We start from the raw sequence: 16,640 nt of genomic DNA, 5'->3' as shown, positions 1-16,640 counted from the left end.
ACTGTTGCAGATCTTGCCGAATTCAACAACAAGGCGCAAAAATGTGTCCAGTTCTGGCTGGGCCATGCATAGACTGTCCGTGGACACGATAAGAAGACAAAGGAATGGATGACTTTCAGCAGCGGATGAGCTGAGACTAGAGTGGAGTCAGGCGACGGTACTGAGGTGAAATAGGTTGTCTTGGTGGTCACATAGATTTGTGGTTGTAAGTTCATCTCGGGGTCAGATATTACATCAAAGTTGTGAACAGTCTGGTTCAGCCTCAGACAGTTTCCAAGGAGAGGGATGGAGTCGGTGGTAAAGGAGTAGAGTTTGTAGCAGGGACTGAAGACAGTGGCTTCAGTATCTGAATATTTAAATGAAGGAAATTTCTGTCCATCCAAACTGGATATGAGACAAGTCAGGTGTGTGACTTGGAGGGGAAACTTGTTCACATACATTGCTACCCTGGTCCTTCCAGGTGGTGGAGGTTGAGGGTTTGGGAGTTTCTGTCAAAGTTATGGTTGAGTTGTAGACATATAAAATCTCTCGTTTACTGCCTGCCTCTCCCACTTCTCTCATTCTCTCTCTCTATCTCTTTCTATCTCTCTCATTCCACCCATGGAGGCCAGAGTCTTGTGTTGGACCAGACTGAGTGGCAGGTTCCGTTCCCTGAAGGACATTAAAGTACCAGCTGGGTTTTTACGACAATCCAGCAGTTTTCATGATCACTTTTCCCTAGTGCCGGCCCACAAATTACCGGTTTCATTCAGCTCAATTTCACAATCGGCCTGTGTGTTTTTGTGGGTTTTCTCTCACTTCCTCTTTTTCTGTTTTAAATCAATTTCACAGGGTATTAGAAGGGGAGGATTTGCAGTCGGGGACCTGAAACCAAACATCACATCAAAATATGACAGAGGCTCTCAATTCATCAAGACCTGATAATGATCAGTCTTTGAACATGGAAGGAAAAAGCACCGTTCACTCTGGGGAGAAACCATGGAAATGCGTGGACTGTGGGAAGGGATTCAATTACCCATCTGAGCTGGAAACTCATCTGCGCACTCACACTGGGGAGAGACCATTCACCTGCTCTGTGTGTGGGAAGGGATTCACTCGGTCATCCACCCTGCTGACACACCAGCGTGTTCACACTGGGGAGAGACCATTCACCTGCTCTGTGTGTGGGAAGGGATTCACTAACTCATTCAACCTGATGAGACACCAGCGAGTTCACACTGATGAAAGACCTTTTAAATGCCCAGACTGCGGGAAGTGCTATAAAAGTTTCGGGGAACTGATGTCCCATCAACGTGTTCACACTGACGAGAGACCGTTCAAGTGCTCTCACTGCGGGACTGGGTTTAAACGATCATCTGAACTCACTGTACACCAGCGAATTCACACTGGGGAGAGGCCATTCACCTGCTCCGAGTGTGGGAAGAGATTTGCTCATGCATTCCACCTTCTGACACACAAGCGAGTTCACACTGACGAGAGACCTTTTAAATGCATGGACTGTGAAAAGTGTTTTAAAAGCTCCGGGGAACTGATGTTCCATCAACGTGTTCACACTGATGAGAAACCATTCAGGTGCTCTCAATGCGGGACTGGGTTCAAACGATCATCTGAACTCACTGTACACCAGCGAATTCACACTGGAGAGAGGCCATTCACCTGCTGTGTGTGTGGGAAGGGATTCACTCAGTCAGCTCATCGGCTGACACACCAGCGGATTCACAGGTGGAGAGGCCATTCACTTTCTCCAAGTGTGGGAAGGAATTTGCTCATTTATCCCACTTGCTGAGACACCACCAAGTTCACACTGACGAGAAACCATTAGGTACTGTCACTGCCGGGCTGGGTTCAGGCGATCATCTCAACTCATTGTCACCAACAAATTCAAATGGAGGAGAGGGCGCTCAACCGCACTGAGTATGGGAAGAAATTTACTTGGTTACCCACCCTGCTGAGACACCATCGAGTTCATGAACAAGTACAGTGATTGGATTTTCCTGCTAATCACATCCAGGACTGAACCATGTTCATTGGGATCTGTTCTGCTGCTGTTAATAAACTCCAGCCCTGTTTTTCTGATTAATATTGTGGATGATAATCAAATCAATTAGCTTTGTTTTAAACATAGTGTGTTGAATCTTTTTAACATCTCTAACACAAGTTAATTCCTTTTGAAGGGCTCTCCCTCTCCCCTGTCTCCTCCATCCTCACCTCCAACAACAAGTGTGAGGAGCTCATGGAGCTTCTTTGTCACTAAGATTCAGACAATCTGATCAGCTGCTTCCCTCCCTTCCACTAACCCACTAGACAAAACTGCCTCCAAAATTACCCCCTTGTCTAAGCCTTGAACTCTGACCTTTCTCCAATTCCTCTCCTGTCTCTCAACATGCCCTGTCAGAGCTCACCTTGTCCATGGGACCCACCTTCTCCCTATTCTCAATCAATTGCTGACCATCCATCTTCCCCGTGTTAGCTGATATCCTCTTTCTCTTAAATTCACTGTCATTACCCATCCTAAAAAAAAACCTCCCAACTGTCTTTGCAAACGACCACCCTATCTCCAACCTCCCTTTCCTCTCCAAAGTCCTTGTAATCGGTGTCTCCCTTGTCTATCCTTGGCCCCTCCTATTTCTCATCTACAGACTGTCACTAGTTGACATCATCCAAAAGCACCGTGTTAGTTTTCATATGTACACTGACAATGCCCAGCTCTACCTCACCACCATCCCTCTCCATTCCTCCACTATAACTAAATTATCAAACTGCTTATCCGACATCCAGTACTGGATGAGCAGAAATTTCCTCCAATTAAAAATTTGGAAGACCAAAGCCATTGTCTTTGGTCACCACTACAAATTCCGTTCTCTAACTACCGAGTCCATCCCTCTCCCTGGGAACTGTCTGAGGCTGAATCACACTCTTGAATCTCGGTGTCATATTTGACCTCCAGATGAGTTTCTGACCACATATCCACACCATCACTAATACCAGATATTTCAATCTGCATAACGTCACCTGTCTCCACCCCACCCCAGCTCATCTGCTGCTGATACCCTCATCCATGCCCGAGTTACCCTTAGACTTGACAATTCCAATAGACCTCTCACATTCACCCCGCCCCAACACGGAAACGTTAGAGTGTCCAAAACTCTGCTGCCCATGTGCTTTCTCACACCAAAACCTGTTCACCCATCAACCCTGTGCTCACTGACCTATGTTGGCTCCTGGTCAAACAATGCTTCAATTTTAAAATTCACATTTTTGTTTTCAAGTCCCTCCATGGTCTCATTCCTATCTCTGTAATCTCCAGTCGCGCACTCTGTGAGATATCTGCGCTCTGCTCATTTTGGCCTCTTTAGCATCCCAGATTTTAATTACTCCTCCAACAGCGGCAGGGCCTAGGCATGAAACTCTGAAATTCCCTCCCTAAACCTCTCCACATCTCTCCTGATCAAAGATGTTTGTTAAAATCTGCCTCTCCAATCAAGCTTTTGGCCATATACGCTAATATTGCCCTGTGAGACCCGGTATCAATTTTTCTAATTAAAACTCCTCCAAAGCACCTTGGGACGATTTATTTAATTAATCATGTTATACAAGTACAAGTTGTTATTGTTTCACGACAGCCAGTTTGCACAAAGTAAGATTCCACAAAGAGCAATCAGACGAGTGACCAATTAATCCAGTTTTTTTGGTGGTGTTAGTTAAAACACGAATGTTGGTCCCACTGCACCAGGAGAACTCTCCTGTGGACAGTATGTGGAGCTGAAAGTTCTTGTGTTCATTTAGATACTTTCACACCCTCAGAACATCCCAAAGTGATTCACAGTCAGTGATGCATTTTGGAAGGAAGAATGAGGAGAGGCGGGATAAACTAAATGGTACAATTTTAAATAGAGTGCAGGAACAGAGTGACCTGGGAGTGTATGGGCACAAATCTTTGAAGGTAGCAGGAAAAGTTGATCAAACTGTTTTAAAAAAATCTAATGGGGTCCCCCATTTATTAATGGAGACATGAAGTACAAAAGCAAGGAAGTCACACTGAATCTTTATAAATCACTTTTTAATCCTCAGCTCAACACTGTGTTCAGTTCTGAGCACCACACTTCAGGAAAGATGTCAAGGCCTTGGAGAGAGTACATGGAAAATTGACCAGAATAGTATCAGGGATGAGGGGTTTCCATTATGTGGAGAGACTGGCGAAGCTGAGATTGTTCCCTTTAGAGCAGAGAAGGTTAAAGAGTGATTTCACAGAGGTGTGGACATTTTTAAAGAATTTCAACAAATAGGAAGAAATTGTTTCAATTGACAGGATGGTTGGTAACTGCAGAACACAGATTTTAAGAAGTTGGCAGAAAATTCAGGGTGAAAATGAGGAGAGATTATTTTACTCAATAAATTCTGATGATCTGGAACACATTGTCTGAATGGCTGGTGGAAACAGATCCAATAGTAACTTTCAAAAGTGATTTGGACTTTTACTTAATAAGGAAAGATCTTCAGGGCTTGAGAGAAGGGTCAGGGGAGTGGGACAGAATGGTAACATTTTCAGAGACAGGACAGACATGAGGGGCTGAATGGCCACCTGAGCTCTATGATTCGATCGTATGGTGTTTATTATGAATCATTATCCTGTTCTAGAATCATGGCATCTCATCATAGTACAGCACAGAAAGAGGCCACTCGGTTCATCGAATCTGCACTGGCTCTATCAAAGAACAATCCAGTTAATCCCATTTCTCCCACTCTTTCCCCATATCCCTGGAGGAGGTTTCAGCCGATCATCTGGCCTGTCAAGAAACAGGCACAGTCACATTGGGAGAAACCGTGTTAATGTGGGGACAGTGGGATGGGATTCAATTACTCATTTGAGTTGGAAAGTCATCAGCACATATACACTGGGGAGAGGACGTTGACCTGCTTCATGTGTGGGAAGGGATTCACTCAGTCATCCAGCCTCCAAACACACCAATGAGTTCAAACTGGAGAGAGCGTGGGTTTAAATGCTTAGACTGTGACAAAAGCTTTAAAAGCCTGTTCCCATTTTATAGTCTCAGTGTAAGTTAGGGCTTCCCAAACTGAGGGTCATGACCCAAGTGGAGTGTGATACTAGATTTTGGGCTTGTGAGCTCCGAGGCAGCAATGGCTGCCATGGGGCTCCAACTGTTTCCTGACAGCTGCGAGGCCCCTTTAAATCCTCACGGTTTTTGTTTTGTTAGTGGATGTGGCCTAATGGACGACTCTCTGAGGCGCAATTGTTGCTGCAAAAAACGCTTGTGAAAAGGTTGGTGTTCATTTTTTTCTGGAAAGCCGATTTCTTCAATAATCAGGATCATAATGTATTAATAATCAGGATAATATATTATTAATCAGGACTATAATGTATTAATAATCAAAGTGATAATGTGTTAATAATCAGGATCATAACATATTAATAAACAGGATCATAATGTATTTAATAATCAGGATACTGTTACATTAATGACAGAATCCTATTACATTAATGATCAGAGTTCAAATACATTAAGATTCAGGATCTCAACACATTAATAATCAGGATGTTATTACATTAATACTCTGGTGCCTATTCCATCAACAATCAGGATCTTATTGTATAAATAATCATTGTCCTATTACATTAATAATCAGGATTAATTACATTAAATACACTTCTCTTGTAGCTGGCGTATGGAGAAGATCATGTTCACTGTAGATCTGGCAGCACAGAAACTGCACTGTACTTCTGGATACACTCAGTCTGCAAGCAGATGAAATCTTTAAGCATGGCCCCAGTGAAGGCCTTCCCAGTGACGCGAAGGAGTGAGATGTCCCTGTAGTTTGTTACAATCTCCTCTGTCACCTTTGTTTTTCTGTAATGTTTGTGTCACACATGTCCTGTGGAACTGATCCTGATTGTCAGCAAGGATTAATCAGCATTTTCTAATTGGGGATGTTAATCAATGGAACCTTTCAGACACTGAATTGTAGATTTTACATCAAAGATCAATTTAGAATGAAGTAAAAGTTCATAATTTTACTGTAAATGAGTTCCTGTTGAGAATTCTTGAATTAAGGGGCAATGTCACAGATGGCGGTTTTAAATAGGGACATTGTAGCCCCAAAAATCAGTGACATCTCCAGAATATTAAACTCCAGCCAGTTATAGGGCTGGTAACATCAGCAGAAACAAACCTAACATTGTCAGACTATCAGTCCTGGATGTGATTAACAGCAGAACAAATAGCAGAATCCAACCCCAAGAATTACTCATGAACTCTCTGATGTGTCAGCAGGTACCGTGACTGAATGAATCCCTTCCCACATACAGAGCAGGTGAATGGCTTCTCACCAGTGTGAGTGCGTTCGTGTATATGCAGGCTGCCAGACTGAGTGAATCCCTTCCCACACACGGAGCAGGTAAATGGCTTCTCCCCGGTGTGAGTGCGCTCATGTAACAGAAGGCTGCTGGACTAAGTGAATGTCTTCCCAAGCACGGAGCAGATGAACGGTCTCTCCCCAGTGTGCGTGCGTTGGTGAGCAGTGAGGGCCGATGACTGCCTGAAACTCTTCCCACATGAAGTGCAGCTGAATGGCTTCTCCTCAGTATGAATTCGATGGTGTTTTAGAAGGCTGGATGAATGAGAGAATTCCTTCCCACACACACAAGTGAACGGCCTCTCCCCAGTGTGAACTCGCTTGTGTGAATTAAGGTCGGCAGAACACCTCAATGTCTTTCCACAGCAAGTGCAGCTGAACGGCCTCTCCCCAGTGTGAATTCGCTGGTGTGTCAGCAGGGTGGATGACTGAGTGAATCCCTTCCCACACTGGGAGCAGGTGAATGGCCTCTCCCCAGTATGAATTCGCTCGTGTGTCTTGAGGTCAGATGACTGCCTGAACCTCTTTCTACAGGAAGTGCAGCTGAATGGTTTCTCCTCAGTGTGAATTCGCTGGTGTGACCAAAGACCGGATGAATGAGTGAATCCCTTCCCACACACAGGGCAGGTGAATGGCCTCTCCCCAGTGTGAAGTCGCTGGTGTGCAGAGAGGCTGGATGACTGCCTAAACCTCTTTCCACAGTATGTGCAGCTGAAAGGCCTCTCCTCAGTATGTATTCGCTGGTGTAACATGAGGCAGGATGACTTCATAAATCCCTTCCCACACACAGAACAGGTGAACGGCTTCTCTCCAGTGTGACTGCGCCGATGGTTTTCCAGCAGGAATGGATAATAGAATCCTTTACCACAGTCCTCACATTTCCACAGTTTCTCCATGGGACCCGATCCAATGTGGCTGCGTCGATGGATTTCCAGAAGGGATGGATAATTGAATCCTTTACCACAGTCCTCACATTTCCACAGTTTCTCCTTGGTGCCTGTGTCCTCATGTCTCTCCGGGTTGGATGATGAGTTGAAGCCTTGTCCAGACACAGAACATGTGTACAGTTTCTCCCAATCTCAAAGGTGTGGTGCTTTTTCAGGCTCTGTAACTGGTTAAAGATTTCTCCATGGTCAGTTCATTGAAACACTCTCACTCGGACGTGTGTGTCTTGGTGCTTTCCAGTCACACTGATATTTGAAACCTTTTCCCACAGACAAACATTTCTCCTTCCGCATTCAGAGGCCAATGATATTCAGGTCCAGATACATCAAGTGGCTCTGTCGGATCTTGACGCGATGTTTGGTTTGAGTTTCCTGACTGTAAATCCTCCCCTTCTAATGTCCTGTAAAAATAAGTTTACAAATGCCATCCCTGTGAGTTCAGGATAGAAATCCAGAACAGACAATTCTAGTTTCTGTGGAACATTTTTCATTTTTGCTCCCCACCCCACACAAACTGTCTGGCCTGCACAGAATCCAGTTAAGTTTCTTTCCTCCATTCCCAGTTTTCTTCCCCTCTCCACTCTGTCTGGGTTCAGTTCACCACTCCCTGTCTGCAGACTGAGAATAAAATCAATGAGTCAATCATTTTCTCTCCTGGTCACTGGGACCCTGAAGCCCTGCCTACCCAATGTCACCTCACCAAGATGGCCGCACATGTGCCCTGCTGGCTGAACAAGCCCCGCCTTCCATACTCAGATGGGAACAGGTGGCCTGGGTAACCAGGAAGGGAGACCCACCTCCCTGATCTGCTCAAACTGCCTATATCTTAGGTAGTCCCTTGGGATCAAGGATGATTTGCTTCCACTCTGATTTGATGGGTTCTGAGATGATTGGTAAGTTCAATGCCTGATCTGCAGACTCTGCCACATGCGGGGCAGGTGATGCCTGAAAGATTGCGTAGGTGGGTTGTTTGGAGGTTTGTGCGTTCTCTCACACACCTCAGCTTTACCTCTGTGTATTCCCAACCAAGTCTCTCAATGTGTTAGGTACCTTACCAAATGAGCTTTCTCCATTTGAGCAGTCACAAACCAGAGTCTCCCATGAGTTGGTGGGGATATTTGATCTCTTCAGGGGCATGTTGAGGAGATCACTGTTTCCACTGTCCTCCTGGGGGTCACCTGCTATGACCAAGTTCCGAGTAGAACAGTTACTTCGGGTGTCTGACATCAGGAATAAGAACAACATGTCCCGCCCAGCGGAGCTGGTTTAGAGTGATTGGTCCCTTGATGCTGGGCAAGTTGGCTTGGGAGAAGATGCAGCTATGGGACTTCCTTTCATGCCACTGGATTATAGACTTATAGACATTTACAGCACAGAAGGAGGCCATTCGGCCCATTGTGTCCACGCCGGTCAACAAAGATCTGACTACACTAATCCGTTTTTCCAGCTCTTGGCCCATAGCCCTGGAGGCTATGGCAATGCAAGTGAATTTCTAAAAAGGTGTTAAATGTTACGAGAGATCTGACTCAACCACCCTTTCAGGCAGTGAGTTCCAGATTCCCACTACCCTCTGGGTGAAAAGATTTTTCCTCAACTTCCCCTTATCCTTCTATCTCCTGCCTCTACCATCACCCTCTGCTTCCTGACTCTCAGCCAATTTTGGATCCAACGTGCCACTTTGCCTTGGATCCCATGGGCTCTTACTTTCTTGATCAGTCTGCCATGAGCGACCTTATCAAAAGCCTTGCTAAAGTCCATGTAGACCACATCAAATGCATTACCCTCATCAACACTGCTGGTTACCTCCTCAAAAAATTTGATCAAATTTGTCAAACACGACCTTCCCTTAACAAATCTATGCTGACTATCCCTGATTAATGCGTGTCTCTCCAAGTGTAGATATATTCTGTCCCTCAGAATTCTTTCTAGGAACTTTCCCACCACCGAGGTTTGACTGACAGGCCTGTAATTTCCTGGTCTACCCCTTCCCCCCCTTTTTTAATAATGGGACAATTTTAACAGTTCTCCAGCACCTCATCTGTGGCCATAGAGGATTTGGAAATTACTGCCAAGGCCCCTGATATCTCTTCCCTTGCCTCCCTCAACAGCCTGGGATAAATCTCATCCGAGCCTGTGGATTTATCCACTTTTAAGGCCACTAATCCCGCTTGTACCTCCTCTCTCTCTCTGTTAATTTCCTCTAATATTTCACAGTCCTCCACCCTGATGTCTATACCTGCATCATCCTTTTCCATTGTGAAGAGCGACGCAAAGTATTCATTGAGGACGGTACCCACATCTTCTGGGTCCACATTAAGATTACCTCTATGATCCCTAATTGGCCCCACTCTTTCCCGAGTTATTCTCTTGCTCTTTATATGTTTTAAAAACAGCTTTGGATTTTCCTTTATTCTACCCACCAATGCTTTCTCATGCTTTCCTAATTTCCTTTTTAAGTTCCCCCCTGCACTTTTGATACTCCTCGAGAAACTCTGCCTTACTGAGCCCTCGGTATCTTCCATAAGCTTCTCTTTTTTTCTTAATCCTAACTTTTATGTTTCTTGACATCCAGGGTTCTCCAGACTTTGTCTTTACAGGAACATATTTGCCCTGTACGCTCGCTACTTCCTCCTTTGATGCCTCCCACTGCTCTGAGATAGTTTTATCTGCAAGTAGCTGCTCCCAGTCCACTTGGGCCAAATCATATCGCAGCTTAGTAAAATTAGTCTTTCCCCAGTTTAGAATTTAGATTCCTGGCGCAACCTTATCCTTTTCCATAACTGTAAATGGGATTAGGTAGGAAGGTCAGGTGTTTCTCACATGTCGGTGCAGACTCGATGGGCCAAAGGGCCTCTTCTGCACTGTGTGATTCTGTGAACTGTCCTAAATCTAACTGAGTTATGATCACAAGATGCTCCCCTACTGATATGCCTTCCACCTGCCCCGGCTCATTTCCAAACACTAGGTCCAGAACTGCCCCCTCTCTTGTTCGGCTTTCTATGTACTGGCTAAAAAAGTTCTCCTGGGTGCAACTAAGAATTTTGCTCCCTCCCTACCTTGCACACTAAAACTATCCCAGTTAATATTTGGGGAGTTAAAATCTCCTACTATTACTGCCTTATTATTCTTACACTGCTCTGAAATTTGATTACATATTTGATCCTCGATCTCTCCCTGCCTGTTTGGGGGCCTATAGTACACACCCAATAGCGTGTTTGCCCCTTTTGTGTTTTTTACTTATACCCATATGGACTCATTTGATGATCCTTCCAAGATATCATCCCTCCTCACTGCTATAATTGATTTCTTGATCAATATTGCGACCCACCCTCCTCTTCTATACCCCTCTCTAACTCGTCTGAATACCCTATAACCAGGAATGTTGAGCTGCTAATCCTGCCCTTTTAGCCAAGTCTCGGTCATAGCTATGATATCGTACTCCCATGTGCCTAACTGTGTCCTCAACGCGCCTGTCTTATTCCTCAGGCTCCTTGCATTAAAATATATTCCATTTAGCCTCGCTAAACTCATTTCTTTCTTATCTAGCCTTTGTTTCCTCTGCCTTCCAGACTCGCTTACTAGCATTTTAAGTTCTAATTCCACCTCAGCTTCTCTCCCTCTGAACTACTTTACAGGATCCCATTCCCCTGCCAATTTCATTTAAATCTGCCCCAACAGCATTAGCAAACCTCCCAGTGAGGATGTTGGTCCCATTCCTGTTCAGATGTAACCCATCCAACTTGTACAGGTCCCATTTCCCCCAGAAACGGTCCTAATGCCCCAGGAGTCTAAAGCCCTCCCTCCTGCATCATCTCTCCAGCCACGCAGTCATCTGCTCTATCCTTCTGTTCCTATACTAACTATTGCATGGCACCTGGAGTGATCTGGAGGTTACTGCCTTTGAAGTCCTGCATTTCAATTTCCGACCTAACTCCCTAAAGTCTGCTTAAAGGACCTCATTTCTCTTTCTTCCTACGTCATTGGTCCCAACGTGGACCACGACCTCTGGCTGTTCACCCTCTCCCTTCAGGATCCTGCAGCTGTTCCATGACATCCTTGATCCTGGCATCAGGGAGGCATCATACCATCCTGGAGTCACGTCTTCAGCCGCAGAGGCGCCTGTTTACTCCTCTCATTGCAGAATCCCCTACCACTATTGCCCTTCTACACTTCTTCCTCCCCTCACCAAGCAGCTGGACCAACCACAATGCCATAGCCTTGCCTCTAGTTGGCCTCCACAGAGGAACTGTCACTCTCACCATTTTCCAAGGCCGTAAAACAGTTTGCGAGCGATTTGGAGAATCTTGTGAAGGCACTGCTGTTGGTAGCTCTCCAGTAGCTTGAGGTGCCTGCTGTAGATTGTCCAAGTATCAGAAGCCTTTAGGAGCAGGGGGATCACTGCTGCCCAGTGAACCGTGACCTGAGTCTCGGGTTTGACATCCTGGTTGTCAAATACTCTGTTCATCGTTCAGCTGAAGGCTGAGCTGGAACATTAGAGGCGATGAGGAATGTTGTCATCTATGTCTGCCTTCATCGAGAGGAGGCTCCCAAGATACAGAAAATGGTCCACATTTCGAGGATATTAGCATTATTCTTAATCAATGGGGGGGGGGGGGGGGGGGGGGGCGGCACTGGTGGGTGGTAAAAAGATAAATAGCAAATGGTAGGGAGAAAGTGCATACGAGATCCAACAACTCGTGGACACCAACAACATGTGTGGTTTCCTCAGCGCTGTCAAGACAATCTGTGACCCAAACACTGAAGGGCCCACCCCACTGCACGCCAAGCATAGAGGGAGCTCATCAAGGTCAGGGAGGCAGTCAGTGCTCACTGGAGAGAACTCTTCAACTGAGACTCGGTCTTTGACTTCAATGTCCTGAACTCCATTGCTCAATACCCCATCTGGCTCAGTCTCAGTGCTACCACAGTCCAGAGTGAAAATGAAAAAGCCATTTGACAGCTGAAAAACAACAAGACGTCTGGAACAGATGGAATCCCTGTTGAAGTTCTGAAACATGGTGGAGTTACACTCCTGGCCCGACTGCACAACCTCATGTTCCTCATTGGGAAGAGGGATCTCTGGGACACTCTGATTGTGACTGTATTCAACAAGGGAGACAAGTCCAAATGCAGTACTTAGAGAGCAGTCTCTCTGTTGCCTGCCACAGGGAAGATCATTGCAAGGGTCCTCCTCAATTACCTTCTCTTAGTGGCCAAAGAGATCCTTCCAGATTCACAGTGCGGTGTTCCCCCATCAAAAGGCACCACAAACATGATCTTCGCTGTGTGGCAAACCCAAGAAAAATCGAAGGAACAGCACCAACCGCTGTACTTGGCCTTTTCTGATCTCACAAAAGCCTTTCACACAATCAAACGTGACGTTATATCCTGTATCCTCCCCAAATTTGGCTATCCTCAAAAATTTGCCACCATCCTCCGCCTACCCCACGATGACATGAAAGCCGTGAACCTCATCAACAAAATCACCACAGGCCCGATCTCAGTGGAAACTGGGATCAGCCAAGGCTGTGTCATTGCACCAACCCTCTTCTCCAATCTCCTCTCTGCATCTCACCTCAAGCAAATGACCCATGGGTGTGGAGATAATCTACGGCACAGACAGGGAACCTTCGCCAACTTCAAAACAGTACCAGAATCAGTCCAGTTTCAGACACTGTGTTCCAATATGCAGAAGCCTGATTTCCATGTTAAAACTATCCATTTGCCTTGATTCCATAACCCTTAATACTCTTGCCTCACAAACATCTAGAAATCTCAGTTTTTAAATTTCAATTGACCAAATCTCAGCAGAATTCCAGATTTCCACTATATTTTCTGTGAAGTGATTTCTGACATTGTTCCTGAACAGTCGAGTCTCAGTTACACAAATAAATATCACTGATTTGTACATTTAAATGGTCACAATTATTTTACTCTTTATGCAACAAAATTGCAAAGAAACATAATAATTTTAGTAAAATACGGTGAATGCTGGAAATCTGAAATTAAAACAGAAAGTTCTGGAAATCCTCAGCAGGTTTGGCAGCTTCTGTGAAGAGAGAGAAACAGATTTAACATTTCCAATCCAATATCATTCTTCTTCAGAACTGAGTGTTTCCAGCTTTCTGATTTCATTTTAAACACATAATTGATGTAAACTTTATTGTCCTTACAGGTATCTGGATGTAAATCTGATTTCAGACCTTCCTCTGAACAGTTTTCAAACTGACTCCAGCTTATTGTCCATTCCTTCACTAAAGACCCGGATGGAAAACACTCAGCACAAGATGGCGGCGGCCGGTTGCTCGGGTAACCCGGGCCTGTTACCGTGGACGAAGACCCATCCTCACTACACTATTCCCTCACCAAGGTGGCCGCCCATGCTCCCTGAACAAGACCCGCTTTCCTCTCCCAAGATGGCGGCGGCCGGTGAACCTGTCCCCAGTGCGCAGGTGCAGTGTGGGTGTGCGCTCTGAGCATGCTCAGTGTCAGTCATGGTGACAGAGTGAGGAGGAGCGGACGGTTCGGGAGGCGGGAGGAGATTGTGAGCACAGGGTAGGAATGGAAACCGCGGCTGGACTGGGAACTGGAGCAACTTCTGGGGTAGGCCCCAGGCCCCGTGTTTACCCCGCGGTGACAGGCCCGGGGGGGAGGGAGCGATGGAGCCGGCGGCTGGACGGGGAGGATTTGGAAACACTTTGTGGATCCGCAAACCCTGAGGAATAATTGTCAGCTCCTGGTTTGCAGCTGCGGGGCTTCTCCCTCCCGGGAACAGGCCCAGGTTAACGGCCGCCATCCTGGGTCAGCGAGTGGAGGATGGTTCACATCAGAGGATGGGGGAGGGGGGACAATAAATAAGAGGTTACACTTTGGGCTCAAATCAATGAGGATCTGATCTGTGGGAAGGAAGGAAACCCTGGGAGGTGGGCGGGGAGGATTCAGAAACACCCGCTGGAGGCCCCAAACCCCCAATAAGACTCATTGATTTTATTGTCAGTCTGCAGACAGGAGCTGGAGAACTGAACCCAGGCAGGGGAGAGGGAGTGTGTGTGAGACGGGGATTTACAGTTTTGGTGGAACAAGAGATTTAAAAATGTATTTTTTAGAAACGAGAAATGTCTGTTCCCAATGTCTCCTCTGTACTGACAGTGATAGCACTTGTGATCTCTTTTTACAGATATTAAGGAGGATCTGCAGAAGCTCAAACGAAACTTTGCGTCAAGATCTGATTGAGTCATTTGATTCATCAAGGCCTGAATATCATTAGCCTTTGAATGCAGAAGGAGAAATGATTCTCTGTTCTGTCTGAGAGAATTGATTTCAAACTGCAGTGTGACTGGAAAATCACCAAGAGACACAGACCGAGAGATTATGTTCCAGTGAACTGACTGACCTTTAACCAGTTACACAGTCTTAGAAAAACATCACACCTTTCACAGCAGGAATAAACTGTATACATGTTTTGTGTGTGGATCAGGCTTCAACTGATCATCCAACTTGGACAGACACAAGGACACTGGCACAATGGAGAAACCATGGAAATGTGAGGACTGTGGGAAGGGATTCAATTATCCATCCCTGCTGGAAAACCATTGATGTGGTCACACTGGGGAGAAGCCATTCATCTGTTCCGTGTGTGGGAAGGGATTTACTCAGACAACCAATCTCATGTCACACCAGCGAGCTCACACTGAGGAGAGGCCGGTCAGCTGCACTTCCCCTGGAAAGAGGTTCAGGTCTTCATCCAGCCTGATTGCACACCAGCAAGTTCACACTGGGGAGTGGCCGTTCACCTGCTCCACGTGTGGGAAGGGATTCACAAAGTCATCCAACCTGGTGACTCACCAGCGAATTCACTCTGAGGAGAAGCCATTCAGCTGCACTTCCTGTGGGAAGAGTTTCAGGCAGTCAGGCCATCTCATTGTACATCAGCGAGTTCACACAGGGGAAAAGCCATTCAGCTGCACTGACTGTGGAAAGCATTTTAGACAGTCGAACGATCTCATTTCACACCAGCGAGTTCACACTGGGGAGAAACCGTTTACCTGTTTAGTGTGTGGGAAGGGATTTACCACATCCTCCAACCTGCTGATACACCAACACACTCACACTGGAGAGAAGCCTTTCACTTGCTCCCTGTGTGGAAAAGGATTTGCTCAGTCACAAGACCTGCTGAGACATCAGCAAGTTCACAAGTGAATGCAGGGTTTGGATTCTGTTGTTATGTTGCTGTTAATCACGTCAAGGATTGATAGTCTGACAATATTATGTTTGTTTCTGCTGATGTTAACAATCCCTATAACTGGATGGAGTTTAACATACTGGATTTGCCACTGATTTTTGGGGCTGCAGTGTCACTTTTTAAAAGCACCATATGCGATCTCTCCCCTTAATACAAGAGCTCTCTACAGGAACCTTTTTATAAAATATAAAATGAACTTTACTTCATCCTAAATTGATCTTTGCAAATCTACATTTGGTGTATGTAAGGTGATAGGCTCATAGACGTCTACAGCACAGAAGGAAGCCATTTGGTCCATCGTGTCTGACTGCACCAGTCCCTTTTTTCCAGCACTTGGCCCATAGCCCTGGAGGCTATGGCAACACAAGGGAATATCTAAATACTTCTTTAATGTTACGAGAGTTTCTGACTCAACCATCCTTTTAGGCAGTGAGTTCCAGACTCCCGCCACCATCTGGGTGAAAAAAATTCTCCTCAACTCCCCTGTTAGGTTCTATCTCCAATTAACATCTTCAATTAGAAAAGGCTAATTAAGCCTTACTAACTTGCACATTTTTCATAGAGGCAGCTTCATTATGAAATCAAATGAAACAAAATAGTTTCATCATGAAACAAAATAGTGAAACATTTTACAGGAACGTCAATAAAAGTTTCATTAATCAGCATTGATATTGGTGAAGCTTTGAAGTTGCTGATTTCAATCATTTACCAGATTGATTCCTGGGATGGCAGGATTGTGGTATGAGGAGACATTGGGTCATCTAGGCCTGTATTCACTGGAGTTTGGAAGAATGAGAGGGGATCGCATTGAAACATATAAAATTCTGACAGGGCTGGACAGACTGGATGCAGGGGTAATGTTTCCTCTGGCTGGGAGGTCTAGAACAAGGGGTCACAATCTCAGGCTACGGGGCAGGTTATTTAGCACTGAAATGAGGAGAAACTTCACACACACGGTGGAATTCTCTACCACAGAAGCTTGTGGAGGTCAAGTCATTGAATATAGTTAAGAAGAAAATAGATAGATTTCTAGATTCTAAAGGCATCAAGGGGTGTGGGGAGAGAGTGGGTTTATGGTGTTG

At 45.6% G+C, this 16,640-nt stretch overlaps 2 protein-coding genes across 2 annotated transcripts in view; one reads left to right on the top strand and one right to left on the bottom strand.

The window, feature by feature from the left end:
- Window positions 1-8,561, bottom strand: part of LOC144697848 (uncharacterized) — a 682,240-nt gene extending 673,679 nt beyond the window's left edge. Inside the window, 4 exon segments of the mRNA XM_078569823.1 lie at window positions 6,324-6,555; window positions 6,721-6,888; window positions 6,955-7,411; window positions 8,372-8,561. Coding sequence (XP_078425949.1) covers window positions 6,324-6,555; window positions 6,721-6,888; window positions 6,955-7,411; window positions 8,372-8,561 — 1,047 coding nt within the window.
- A 5,406-nt stretch (window positions 8,562-13,967) lies between these two features.
- Window positions 13,968-16,283, top strand: LOC144697267 (uncharacterized). Its single transcript, XM_078569208.1, has one exon. The coding sequence runs from the start codon at window positions 14,985-14,987 to the stop codon at window positions 15,513-15,515; it is 531 nt and encodes a 176-aa protein (XP_078425334.1). The 5' UTR covers window positions 13,968-14,984; the 3' UTR covers window positions 15,516-16,283.
- The last annotated feature ends 357 nt before the right edge of the window (window positions 16,284-16,640 follow it).

Source organism: Cetorhinus maximus, chromosome 23, assembly GCF_964194155.1.
Source record: "Cetorhinus maximus chromosome 23, sCetMax3.hap1.1, whole genome shotgun sequence".
NCBI classification, from domain to species: Eukaryota; Metazoa; Chordata; class Chondrichthyes; order Lamniformes; family Cetorhinidae; genus Cetorhinus; species Cetorhinus maximus.
This window is presented reverse-complemented; position numbering and strand designations above follow the sequence as displayed.

Bases quoted from the DNA above. Each gene is read 5' to 3' on its own strand.
- LOC144697267 (XM_078569208.1), top strand. From the start codon at position 14,985: ATGTCACACCAGCGAGCTCACACTGAGGAGAGGCCGGTCAGCTGCACT.